The sequence below is a fragment of the Mobula hypostoma genome, chromosome 5, assembly GCF_963921235.1.
Source record: "Mobula hypostoma chromosome 5, sMobHyp1.1, whole genome shotgun sequence".
NCBI classification, from domain to species: Eukaryota; Metazoa; Chordata; class Chondrichthyes; order Myliobatiformes; family Myliobatidae; genus Mobula; species Mobula hypostoma.
Genome location: NC_086101.1, coordinates 15,517,517 through 15,530,978, shown reverse-complemented (window position 1 = coordinate 15,530,978; position 13,462 = coordinate 15,517,517). Strand labels below are relative to the sequence as shown.

General features: G+C 44.5%; 1 protein-coding gene across 5 annotated transcripts in view; it reads right to left on the bottom strand.

The window, feature by feature from the left end:
* Positions 1 to 13,462, bottom strand: part of LOC134346636 (large proline-rich protein BAG6-like) — a 137,363-nt gene that overhangs the window by 47,358 nt on the left and 76,543 nt on the right. For all 5 annotated transcript variants that reach the window (XM_063048099.1, XM_063048098.1, XM_063048102.1 and 2 more), the window contains 2 exons: positions 9,998 to 10,072; positions 3,328 to 3,599 (listed from right to left, as the gene is read on the bottom strand). In XM_063048099.1, coding sequence (XP_062904169.1) covers positions 3,328 to 3,599; positions 9,998 to 10,072 — 347 coding nt within the window. The remainder of the gene's footprint in view (positions 1 to 3,327; positions 3,600 to 9,997; positions 10,073 to 13,462) is intronic.

Genomic DNA, 13,462 nt, shown 5'->3' with positions numbered 1-13,462 from the left:
CTGGGTCACCTGGAAGAGGTTGTATGATGTTGAAAGACCCGAAACACCCGATGATTCCAGGAACATCACTGAAGATGTGTCCAGAAGCATCAATAGATGTATGTGCACAGCAGGTAGTCTTTACTGGTGTACGAAGAGATGTTTGTCAGCGCGGGAAGGAGATCAACTGCTCAAACTTGCAAATGACGGTGGGCTGAAAAGTATGTTTGACATAACATCTCTGCCGGCATTCCAGATCAAAGTCAAGGCTAAATATCCTGAGATAGCCACGAAAGCACTGAAAACATTGCTTCCAACATTTTTCTGCAAAGCGCAGTTTTCTGCAATGAATGCAACGAAAACTAAGTTGCAGAATAGACTGGACATAAGGAACCCCCTTTGAGTATCGCTGTCTCCCATCACCCCTCGATGGAACCGTCTTGTTGCAGGGAAACAAGCCCAGGGCTCCCACTGATTCAACGATATTGGTGTGTTGCAATGATTTTATATGTTCATACGGGGAAAATATGTGTTGTGTGTTTAGTATCCAAACGTTACTTAAAATGTTATGACGCTATTGACTTATAAGTGACTTATATAACCATATAACAATTACAGCACGGAAACAGGCCATCTCTCCCCTTCTAGTCCGTGCCGAACGCTACTCTCACCTCGTCCCACCGACCTGCACTCAGCCCATAAGTCTCCATTCCCTTCCTGTCCATATACCTATCCAATTTTTCTTTAAATGATAATATTGAACCTGCCTCTAACACTTTTACTGGAAGTTCGTTCAACACTTACTTCAAGCTCCCCTGTCCTCCCCTGATAATTGACTTATCACTATATTCATGCGAGGAAAATATGCGCTGTGTGTTTAATATTAAATTCATTAGATAAACCCTTTTACAAACGAAATTGAGTGTATTAGCCACTTATCACCTATATTCCGGTCGTGATTAACAACCCCCCCGCCCTCCCCGGGAACAGAATTGCCAAAAATGATTTGTAGAAAAAAATCGGCCCGCGCAAGGTTTCATGGTCATTGTAGTCTTTCTCGGGGTAAACACAACATATTTGACTGCTACTCTTGTCCGTTGGCAACCCTACCACCAACCACGCGCCCACCCCCGCCCCCACCGGGTTGGCCGGTCCGCAAGAATATTGTCAATATTAAACCGGTCCGCAGTGCAAAAAAGGTTGGGGACCCCTGTTGTTAAGGATTCAGTACGCACACCAGGGCAAGATGTTGAAGCAGGAACCACTGAAAATATGCTTGGCAAACATGTTATCTGTAATCTATAAGGCCAAGATTCAAAACTAATAGAGTAAAAATTATTCTTTCTCAGGACAACTTAAGACACAACAAACTTAATGATCAGGCAGCATCTACAGAAAAAAGTACAGATGACGTTTCGGGAAGGGTTTCGGCCCGAAACATCAACCGTACTTTTTCCCCATAAATGCTGCCTGGCCTGCTGACTTCCTCCAGCATTTTGTGTGTGTTGCTTGGATTTCAAGCATCTGCAAATTTTCTCTTGCTTGGAACTTAATGACCGTCTCCTTGGTAATACCATTAATGTCCATGATTGCAGTTCTCATAAAATTCCAACTTTAATTAAATCATCAAGTCTTTTGACTGAGAAACCCTTCAATCAGTTAGACAAACTGAAAACACACATAAATGTTGCTGGTGAATGCAGCAGGCCAGGCAGCATCTCTAGGAAGAGGTACAGTCGACGTTTCGGGCCGAGACCCTTCGTCAGGACTAACTGAAGGAAGAGCTAGTAAGAGATTTGAAAGTTGGAGGGGGAGGGGGAGATCCAAAATGATAGGAGAAGACAGAAGGGGGAGGGATGGAGCCAAGAGCTGGACAGGTGATTGGCAAAAAGGATATGAGAGGATCATGGGACAGGAGGCCCAGGGAGAAGGAAAAGGCGGAGGGGGGGAAAACCCAGAGGATGGGCAAGGGGTATAGTCAGAGGGACAGAGGGAGAAAAAGGAGAGAGAGAGAGAGAGAGAGAGAGAGAGAGAGAGAGAGAGAGAGAGAGAGAAAGAATGTGTGTATATAAATAAATAACAGATGGGGTACGAGGGGGAGGTGGGGCATTAGCGGAAGTTAGAGAAGTCAATGTTCATGCCATCAGGTTGGAGGCTACCCAGACGGAATATAAGGTGTTGCTCCTCCAACCTGAGTGTGGCTTCATCTTTACAGTAGAGGAGGCCGTGGATAGACATGTGAATGGGAATGGGACGTGGAATTAAAATGTGTGGCCACTGGAAGATTCTGCTTTCTCTGGCGGACAGAGCGCAGGTGTTCAGTAAAACGATCTCCCAGTCTGCGTCAGGTCTCGCCAATATATAGAAGGCCTCTTCGGTAGCACCGGACGCAGTAAATCACCCCAGCTGACTCACAGGTGAAGTGTCGCCTCACCTGGAAGGACTGTCTGGGGCCCTGAGTGGTAGTGAGGGAGGAAGTGTAAGGGCATATGTAGCACTTGTTCCGCTTACAAGGATAAGTGCCAGGAGGAGGATCAGTGGCTGCTAATGCCCCACCTCCCCCTCGTACCCCATCCATTATTTATTTATATACACGCATTTTTTTTCTCTCTCTCCTTTTTCTCCCACTGTCCCCCTCACTATACCCCTTGTCCATCCTCTGGTTCCCCCCCCCCGCTCCTTTTCTTTCTCCCTAGGCCTCCTGTCCCATGATCGTCTCATATCCCTTTTGCCAATCAACTGTCCAGCTCTTGGCTCCATCCCTCCCACTCCTGTCTTTTCCTATCATTTTGGATCTCCCCCTCCCCCTCTCAAATCTCTTACTAGCTCTTCTTTCAGTTAGTCCTGACGAAGGGTCTCGGCCCGAAATGTCGACTGTACCTCTTCCTAGAGATGCTGCCTGGCCTGCTGCGTTCACCAGCAACTTATATGTGTGTGACCTGATAAAATGTTGATTCGGTGTCAAAAGCCAGTCAGTATGGCGGCCAACTGGCAGGTGCTGGCCAGGGCAGTACCAAGGGGTAAAGATTGTCCAGAATGCCTTGCACATTCTTAAGCTAGCACTTCAAAATCCCTTTCAACCACGCAACTGGGCTGACCCACTTAACATCTCATCAGTCAGCAGCTCCGACGTTGCAATCAACCGAGATCGTGGCCTCAAGACCCCAATGATGAGAGTCAAACATCCAACTAACTTGGAGCCAAGAAGCTCATCAGTCTGCCAGAGGTGACACTCATGTGTGTCATGCACGACAGTACTGCTCTGGAGCTCTTTATATATGGCACAAACAGTAGAAACCCCCAAGAATCCTACATGTAAACTGGTTGACACATTTGGATTGCACTTACTTGGGCCCAGGGGGCGCTTCCTCGGTCTGGGTAGTTGCCGATGACAAGCCCACGCTCGGCTCAGGGCCCTCCGAGGAGCTCGTGCCTTCCTCAGCAGTCCCTTCGGCCAGGGTTTCTGGAGGGTGGTTTGCCGGGGCTGCTTGAGGCTGTGTGCCAGATGTCTCCATGGTGTCCCCAGAAACTGGTGCGCTTGGAGGTGTGGGTTCTCCCACCAAGTCCGCAGCATCTGCTGGGCTCTGTGCTGACTCCTGAGGCGTGCCATTTGCTTGACCCTGGGAAAGATGTCAAACAACGTTGGGAGTTACTAGTTAAAACTAACGAGTGAAATGGACAACACCAGTCTGCTGGTTCAGCTCTAAATTCTACAAGCAAGGTTTTATTTTCAATTTAGCAGATGGAGCAGCATCTGCTAAATACTGCTGACGCAGTATTTCAACCTGAAATATCAACAACTCCTTTCCTTCCTCAGAAGCTGCTTGACCCAGAGTTCCTCCAGCAGATTGTTGCTCCAGATTTCAACATTTGCAGTCTCTTCTGTCTTTCTCTCTGTTCAACCAATATGTCTCATCTCTCCATCAATCCATACAAGGCGCTCTCCAGGTTATAAACATCTGATTCATGGACACCAGTGGCATACAATGAGCACTTGGGAGACTGTTGGGATGATTTGTATCTTCTACTGGGTGGGAACTGAAGTCACACTGACCTGAACGCATGCCTCCTCTCTACACCCATCTCCTGAACCACAATGGTCAGGGGCTGGGTACAGCCAAGCACAGTTGGGTGTACTGAGCAGCCTCCTCGCTCACTCACCAACTCAGGAGGCCGGGTGACAGCCGTTCTTCCCACGCTTGCTTGCTCTCTCATCACCACTGTTTCTGTGACCCTCTCCCACACGATTTTCTATTCATTTCACGTTACCAACACTTCTCAGAAAAAGAACCAGTAAAGGAATTGTTTATACCTCTTATAAAATGATTGTAGACCTCAAGTGTCATCAATCTTTCAGGTGTCATTCTTTCTCTATTTCTCATTCATCACTGATGCTGCTTGACCTGAAGAGTATTTCCAACCACTGTACCCCTCTAGAGCATGGGTGACAAACCTGCGGCACATGCAAACATTCTGCAGCAAGCCGCATGCACAGCCGCCCATCAATTATTTAAACCCCACCTATCTTCATTGCCTAGTGAAGCAGTGAATGAATTTTTACAACCCGAGAGCAGAAAAACATTTTCACAGGAAATGTCTCACGCCGGCTTGACACCAGCTGGATAGTCATCAGAACAAATGACACTGGAGGATGCATTTTAAAATCCTCACAGCCCTGCTGCACACATCAATATTCGGATAGTTAACCATTACAATAACAATCCTATTTAGAAATTACTATTTATTATTTTTCAACTGTCATTTTAAAAGATTAATACATTATTTTTGAACAAGATTTCTAAAATGCTTCATTTAATTTAAACACTCTTATACTTACATTAAAACAATAAATACAGATAAATAAGTAACAACACTCATCTTTTTCCTTTTAAAAGTCCATAATTGTTGTTACTAGTCCACTAATCAATGATAATCTCAGCTCAAAATTACCAAAAGATCATAAGTGGAATTAGGCCATTCAGCCCATCGATCCTGTTGCACCACTCCACCATGGCTGAATTATTATTCCCCTCAACCCCATTCTCCTGCCTTCTCTCTGTAACCTTTGATACCCTGACTAAACAAGAACCTATCAACCTCTGCTTTAAATATACTCAATGACTGCCTCCACTACTGTCTGTGGCAATGAATCCCCAAGATTCGCTACTCTCTGGCTAAAGAAATTGCTCATCATCTCTGTTCTAAATAGATGCCCCACTACTCTGAGGCTGCACCCTCTGGTCCAAGACTCCCCGCACCCCCCTACGATATATAACACCCTCTCCGCATCCACTCTATCTAGGCCCACTCATTCTTCTAAACTCCAGCGAGTACAGGCCCACAGACATCAAAAACTCCTCATGCATTAACCTTTTCATTACCAGAGTCATTCTTGTGAATGTCCCTTGGACCCTCTCCAATACTTGCATAGCTTTTCTTAGATAAGGGGCCCAAGCTGCTCAAATTCAGACTAAACAAAGCCTCAGCATTACACTTGCAGTTTCTTAATTGTATCCACAAGGAATCTACATCTTCCGATCCTACATCACTCTATTGCAGTGCTTATAGGAAGTTTTATGCTTTATCGTTTTACAACAGTGGACATGACTTGACTTTTTTTGACACCGATCAACAGAAAAAGACTCTTTTGCAACAGATCTCTACAAAGTGATCTAAATTACAAATATAAAACACAAAATAATTGCATAAGTATTCACTCCCTTCAAGTCAGTGTTTAGTAGATGCACCTTTAGCAGCAACTACAGCCTTGGCTCCATGTGGATAGGTCTCTTTCAGCTTTGCACATCTGGACACTGAAATTTTTCCCCATTCCTCTTTACAAAACTGCTTAAGCTCTGCCAGAATTCAAGGGATTGTGAGTGAACAACCCTTTTCAAATCCAGCCACGAATTCTCAATTGGATTGAGGTCTGGACTCTGATTTGGCCACTCGACACGAACTTTGTTTATTTTTAAGCTATTCCTGCGTAGCTTTGGCTTTATGCTTGGGGGTCATTGCCTAACTAGAAGACAAATCTTCTCCTAAGTGACAGTTCTCTTGCAGACTGCATCAGGATTTCCTCCAGGGTTTCCCTGTATTTTAGTGCACTAATTTTACCCTCTACCTTTACAAGCCTTCCAGGGCCTGCTGTAGTGAAGCATTCCCACAGCATGATGCAGCCACCACCATGTTTCACAGTAGGGATGGAGTGTTTTTGATGATGTGCACTGTATGGCTTACATCAAACATACTGTTTAGTCTGATAGCCAAAAAGCTCGATTTTTGATTCATCAGGCCATACACCCGTTCTCCAGCTGACTTCTGAGTCTCCCATATGCCTTCTGGCAAACTCTAGCTGAGATTTCATGTGAGCTTTTACAACAGTGGCTTTCTCTTTGCCACTCTCCCGCTCTGTGACTGGTGAAGCACCCAGGAAACAGTTGTCATATGTACAGTCTTTCTCATCTCCGCCACTGAAACTTGTAACTCTTCCGGAGTTGCCATAGGTGTTTTGGTAGCCTCTCTTACTTGTCCCCTTATTGCACGGTCACTCAGTTTTTGAAGACGGCCTGCTCTAAGCAGATTTACAACTGAGCCATATTCTTTCCAGTTCTTGATGATTGACAAATGTTCTCCAAGGGATATTCAGTGACTTGGAAATTTTCTTGATCTATCTCCTGACTTGTACTTTTCAATAACCTTTTTGCAGAGTTACTTGGAGTGTTCTTGTGTCTCATGGTGTAGTCTTTGCCAGGATACTGACTCACCAGCAGCTGGACCTTCCAGGTACAGGTATATAAAGGATTTCCCACTCAGGATCAATAATATATTATTATTATTAATTTTACTACAATCAACTGCACACAGGTCTCCAAAGACATATCTCCATTTAACTAATTATGTGACTTCAAAAACCAATTGGCCACCAGTGATGATTTAGTGTGTCATATTAAGGGGGGGGGGGGGGGTGAATACTTATGCAATCAATTATTTTGGTGTTTTATATTTGTGATTAATTTAAATTATTTTGTAGAGATCTGTTTTCACTTTGATCAACAGAAAAAGACTCTTTCATATCAGTGTCAAAAAAGCCAAATTAAATCCACTGTGAATCAATATTGTAAAACAATAAAACATGAAAACTTCCAAGGCGGGTGCATACCTTTTATATAGGCATCCGTTAGTCTCATGAGACCATGGATTTGCGCCTTGGAAGTTTTCCAGGGTGCAGGCCTGGGCAAGGTTGTATGGAAGACCAGCAGTTGCCCATGCAGCAAGCCTCCCCTCTCCATGCCACCGATGTTGTCCAAGGGAAGGGCATTAGGACCCATGCAGCTTGGCACCAGTGTCATCGCAGGGCAATGTGTGGTTAAGTGCCTTGCTCAAGGACACACACGCTGCCTCAGCCAAGGCGCGAACTAGCAACCTTCAAATCACTAGACAAAGGCCTTAACCACTTGGCCAGGTGCCAACACATACCTTTTATAGGCACTGTACATCACCATGGCAAGCAAGATATTTTTTCAGATTATTGCCAATTTGGGCACATGCTTTCAAAAAGGTTTGCCACTCCTGATCCAGGGATAAAGGGCTTTGATTGTCTGGAAACATTCTTCAAGTAGAGAAGCCATCTCCTGGGGTGAAATTAATTGGCTTTCAAAATTAAGGATGGGCAACAAACAACTGAAACTTAATAAAGTGCTCTTCCCATTCACATCACTAAAAATCATAGAAAGTTCAGCCTAAGGTTAGTGCTCGGAGCACATCCATTCGTGTTACATCAGCTCCAAATAGCTGTCTACTCTAAATCCTCTCCTTTTTGCCTCTCTAACAAAGCTAACACATAGGTATTATTGCTCTTCCTGTGTTAATCTAATTCACTCGTAAATAACTGATTTGGCTTTCAGTGGCACTTGCAATGAATGCATTCCTTATTTTAAACTCAACAACTTCCTCCATAACTTCAGGTTCTTAGCATTGAATTTATGCTCATTACAGATATTTCACCTTCATACTCCTTAAATTTTTTCTATTCCATCCCTTTCTACTCTGAAGAATAAAGTATGCTTGTATTTAACAATCACTCATCTTGAGCATCGTTTTTATTCTCAAGTCACTTCCTGTCAGAACCTCCATCTCTTGTTGCGTTAGGATGAAAATAGAAGGTGCCACGGTAGAGTAGCAGATAACTCGACTAGGTTATAGCTCAGACCCTCCCCCCCGCCCTCAACCCCACACCCCGGACTTCACCCCATAACCTTTGATGCCCTGGGCATTCAAGAACCAATCAAGCTGTGCCTTAAATACACCCAACTACCTGGCCTCCACAGTTGCCTGTGGTAACAAATTCCACAAATTCATCACCCTCTGGCTGAAGAAATTTCTCCACATCTCAGTTTTAAATGGGCGCCCCTCTATCCTGATGCTGTGCCCTCTTGTCCTAGATTCCCCACCATGGGAAACATCCTTTCCTACTCTGTCTTGCCCTTTCAGCATTCAAAAGGTATCAAAGAGATCCCCCACCCCAATCCTTCTAAATTCCAGCAAATACAGACCCAGAGCTATCAAACGTTCATCATATGATAACCCTTTCATTCCCAGAATCATCTTTGTAAACCTCCTCTGAAACTTCCCAAACGCCAGCACATCTTTTCTTAGATAAGTAGTCCAAAATTGTTCACAATACTAAAGGTGAGGCTTCACCAGTACCTTATAAAGCCTCAGCATCATGTCCCTGTTCTTATACTCTAGCCCTCTTGAAATTAATTTTAACTCTGCATTTGCCTTCCTCACCACTCACTCAACCTGCAAGTTAAGCTTTAGAGTGCTCTGCACAAGGACTTCCAAGTCTCTTTGTAGCTCAGATTTTTGGATTTTCGCCCTGTTTAAAAAACAGTCAGCACATTTTCACAAATGACCATGCATTTTCCAACACTATATTTCAGCTTCTGCTTTCTTGTCCATTCTCCTAATGTGTCTAAGTCCTTCTACAGCCTACCTATTTCCCCAACGCTACCTGCCCCTCCACCAATCCTCATATCATCTACAAACTTGGCAACAAAGCCATCTATTCCATCATCTAAATCATTGATATACTACATAGGGAAGCGGTCCCAACACTGACCCCTGCGGATCATCGGCAGTCACTGGCAGCCAACCAGAAAAGGATTTATTCCCAATCGCTGCCTCCTACCAAATCAGCCAATGCTCTAGTCATACCAGTAACTTTCCTGTAATACCATGGGCTCTTAACTTGGTAGGCACCCTGTCAAAGGCCTTCTGAAAGTCCAAATATACAATACCCATCGCATCCCCTTTATCTATCCTATGTGTAATCTCCTCAAAGAATTCCAACAGGTTCGTCAGGCACGATTTTCCCTGAAGGAAACCATGCTGACTTTGTCCTATCCCGTTCTGTGTCACCAAGTACTCCATAACCTCATTCTTAGCAATTGACTCCAACATCTTCCCAAGCACTGAGGTCAGGCTAACTGGTCTATAACTTCCTTTCTGCTGCCTTCCTCCTTTCTTAAAGAGTGGAGTAACATTTGCAATGTTCCAGTCCTTTGGCACCATGCTGCACTGTATCTCAATAAATAAAATATCCTATTAAATGAAACAATACCAGGTTTATACAGAGAGATACTTTATGGGTAGTTATTGAAACAGATGAGAGTGCAATGCAACACAGAGAAAACAATGTGACCTGGAAGAGGGGACACTACCCTTTTGGATGCTAGACTTTTATCCTCAGTTTGGAGCAATTCTTCCACACAGAGACAGATCAATTTAGAAAAGGATTGACCATCTCTAAAAATATACCTATGAAAATCATCTTCCTCAGGGTATATTCCACACCCGTACTTGAAAACAGGAGTTTACAAAGCCACTTTTAAAAAAAAAAGTCACATCAAGGAGTAGAAATTTTTTTCTGTGTCTGACCTGTGGAGTATTATCAGCACTTTGCTTTTATTACAAAGTTCTCAAAACAGGGTTTTCACAAGAGTTTGTTCCTCACCTCCAGCCTGTTCAAGATGCCCTGGATATCCCTCAGCATGTGCTGTGCCAGCACCAGGCGAACTCGTGGCTCACTCTGTGTAAACAAAGAGAAGTGTCATCAGCAGTGAGTACCTCTGACCTGGCTATTCATTTAACACAGTTTTGCACTCCTACAGAATGGTGTTACCCCGCAGAGACAGTTACATTCAAAAGCAAGCACGAGAATTAGCTGAATTCAAATCACTGCTGCAGGATGGGTGCTACATAGTTTGATAGTTTTATTTAGAGATACAGCACAGTGACAGTCCTTTCGGTTTAATGAACCTGTGCTGCCCAATTACACCCATGTGACCAACTAAACTACTAATTCTTGCACCTTTGGAATATGGGAGGAAGCCCACGTGGTCAGTCAAGGGAAGAATGCATAATCTCCTTGCAGAAGGTGTAGAATTGACCCGGGTACCTGGGGCTGTAATAGCATTATGCTAACCTATACGCTACCATGCCGGCCAAAACAAGACGCTGTTTGAGGAAGGCAGAACCTTGAGCAGGGGCACCCAAGGGTGAAGTGAATGAAGCAAGCTGGTCCTAAATCAAAGGGAATAATATCTTTACCATCACACACTGAGTTTTAGTCTTGCTTTAAAAACAACAACTTGATTTGATTTGAATCACCATGGGCAAAAATGGGATTGAAGCAACCACAAAAAGTGCAAAGTGATAAGCTTGCATCAGTTTTTGGTAGGACACTCTTGGTCTGGATGCATTTCTAGCCCAACGATGGTGCAAGCTCTGGGAGGCTTTTGCGGCGAAAGGCAGCCGTGTTTGGCTGGCCGCCAAGGGCACCCAGTTTGCCTTGTAAATCCAATGGTGGCATTTAACCCGCATACAATGTGCGGTTTTATCAATTATAAGAGAAGGAAATGGGGGCTTCGCTCAGCCAAGGCTAGAAGTGAGGCCAGGAATAAGGTACAGTTGGGGATGGAAATACAACAAACCTTTGGGAGAAAGAAAGAACAATACAAAGTATCACAATTAACATTTGTGAAATGACATCAAATTAATAATTATTGTGCAGAAATAGGTCATGCCAGTCTTTATGCTCCACACATCTCCTTCCACCTCTCTATTCCTTTTCCCTTCATATGTCTATCTACTTCCCTAAACTGGAGCTGCCTCAACCACTCTTCAATGACCTATCCAGTATAGGGGGCTCCTCGGGTTACAGAAGACATGGCTTACTGACTTCATGCAAATCCTCTCCTAAGTGTTTTGCTAGCAAGATTAAAGTGTTTTGTGTCATCCACTAATGACCGGATGCAGAAATTTCCCACTTTACATCAAGGTTTCCATTCCTGTGGACTACTCATAACAAGTGGGAATAAGGCTGCGAACCAGGTTCCTGCCCGGCACATGATGCCCGCAGCCTCACTGCAGCTGACAAACCACCGGCTGGTGTTCCAAACACTTGTCCACATCCATGGGCTGTACACAAGTCAGGTGTTCGTAAGCTGGGTAAAACCTGCATGTTCTATTTGTTTAATTATGGGTGGTGTTGGGGTGAACATAGAAGGTATTCAATGAAAGTGTATGCAGATGATACCATGTGGGGACTTACAGAAAGACAGCACTGAGGCAAAAATGAGCACATCTGGAAAGAGGAGGCTCAACTATTTCAAGACAATAGATTTTATCTTGGTTTTAGGAGAAATTGTTCCTTTACAGAACAAAAATGCTTTATGGACAGTTCTCAGGATTGCAGCACTTACGTAACCCAGGTACTACCTCAGTCTGGTTGAATAAAACAATCCTCTTTCCTCAGTTAGTGGGTTTTGTCCACAGTCTGACCTTGCCAAACAGAGGGGTAACCATTGTGTCAACTTTACCATGAAGAGTTTCACCAGGCCAGTCCTGAGACCTGGCTTTTCTGGAGGAAGTATCTCAGTCTTACTACATCGACATTACCTTCCTGTTCTGATCTCATCCCTGAACATCTATCATGTATTTTGTTCTAGTGCCTCTGACACTGTTCAGAATGCTTCTTATTGTTAGGTCCCTTGCATATCTCCCCAGCCCAGAAGCCAAAGTGAACAGTCTCCCTCTAAACATATCTAATGCTGTTGCTTTATAATCTGCAAGAGGTGCAATGTGCAGGACACAGCAGATTGTGGCCCTGAGCTTTTCCTTGCCCAGCATATCCAGGGCTTGTGTCTCCACTGCCCAAGCAGATGACCATTCCAACAGATGCAAGAATGTAGAAGGCTGCCGGGAAAACAAACACTCGTTGCTCTACCCATAAGTCAGGTGAACAACCTCCCAGTATAGAACTCAGCAAAAATATACCAAACACCAAGCAGTTAGTAAAGCTAGTACAAGTGTCCCTTAACAGCAGATGATTATAAAGATCACAGGAATAAATTTTTGCTGTCCCTTCAAACTACATCTCACTAGTTCTACAAGCAATAAAAATGCCAAGATAGAAGCTATGTAACAACTTCAGCAACCCAAGTACATTCAACTGTAAATGCTGGCCAAACTTAACCATCTTATTTCCCACCAACTTAACTCATCTCTCCCGAGAGCTGCAGCTTAGCTCTGGAGATAACACTCCCGAGTATTGTCTCACCAGTATTATTTATCTCACCAGCATGTTCGCCGGACAACATGATCTTTCACCAGACCCGTTAACTCATTTGGTGTAAACATGCCAAAGGCAAAGATCATTCAGGAGCAGGACCCCTTCCCATAATCCTAGGACAATGAGAGCAAGTGGAGCGTCCTCCCAACATGACAGATCAGACAGCTCAAGGCCAACTGTCAGTTGTCCATCATATCAATGGACAACAATGACAGGGGAGTCTTTAAATGTGGAAAAGTCAATGCACTAGGGCAGTTTCACTTTCTTGGCCTCTGAAGTCCAGGTCCAGTGGTACAAGTAGCCACCACAAACTGGGGTCTACCTTGGTTGCAGCAGATGACCATGACATCTTCCGTGCCTTGTCATGCCCCTTGCTCTCCACAAAGCATTGCAGAACCACCTTCCTGACCACTGGATCTCACTATGGATCTGGTCTGCCCATTTTGCCAGAGCTGACTTCTCATACTAGGACAGGTACATCCTGTCTCACCGAGTACAAGGCCGACTGGCTACTCTAACTTGGTTTAGCCGTCCTGTTGAAGCAGTCACACCCCAGGACCAGCTCCACGGCATTAAATGGACAATTTACAGGATCCATAGGAGACTGAGGTCCTTTAACATCTGCCGGACGATGCTGAGGATGTTCTACGAGGCTGAGGATGTTCTACGAGTCTGTGGTGGCCAGTGCTATCATGTTTGCTGTTGTGTGCTGGGGCAACAGGCTGAGGGTAGCAGACACCAACAGAATCAACAATCTCATTCGTAAGGCCAGTGATGTTGTGGGGATGGAACTGGACTTTCTGACAGTGGTGTCTGAAAAGAGGATGCTGTCCAAGTTGCATGCCA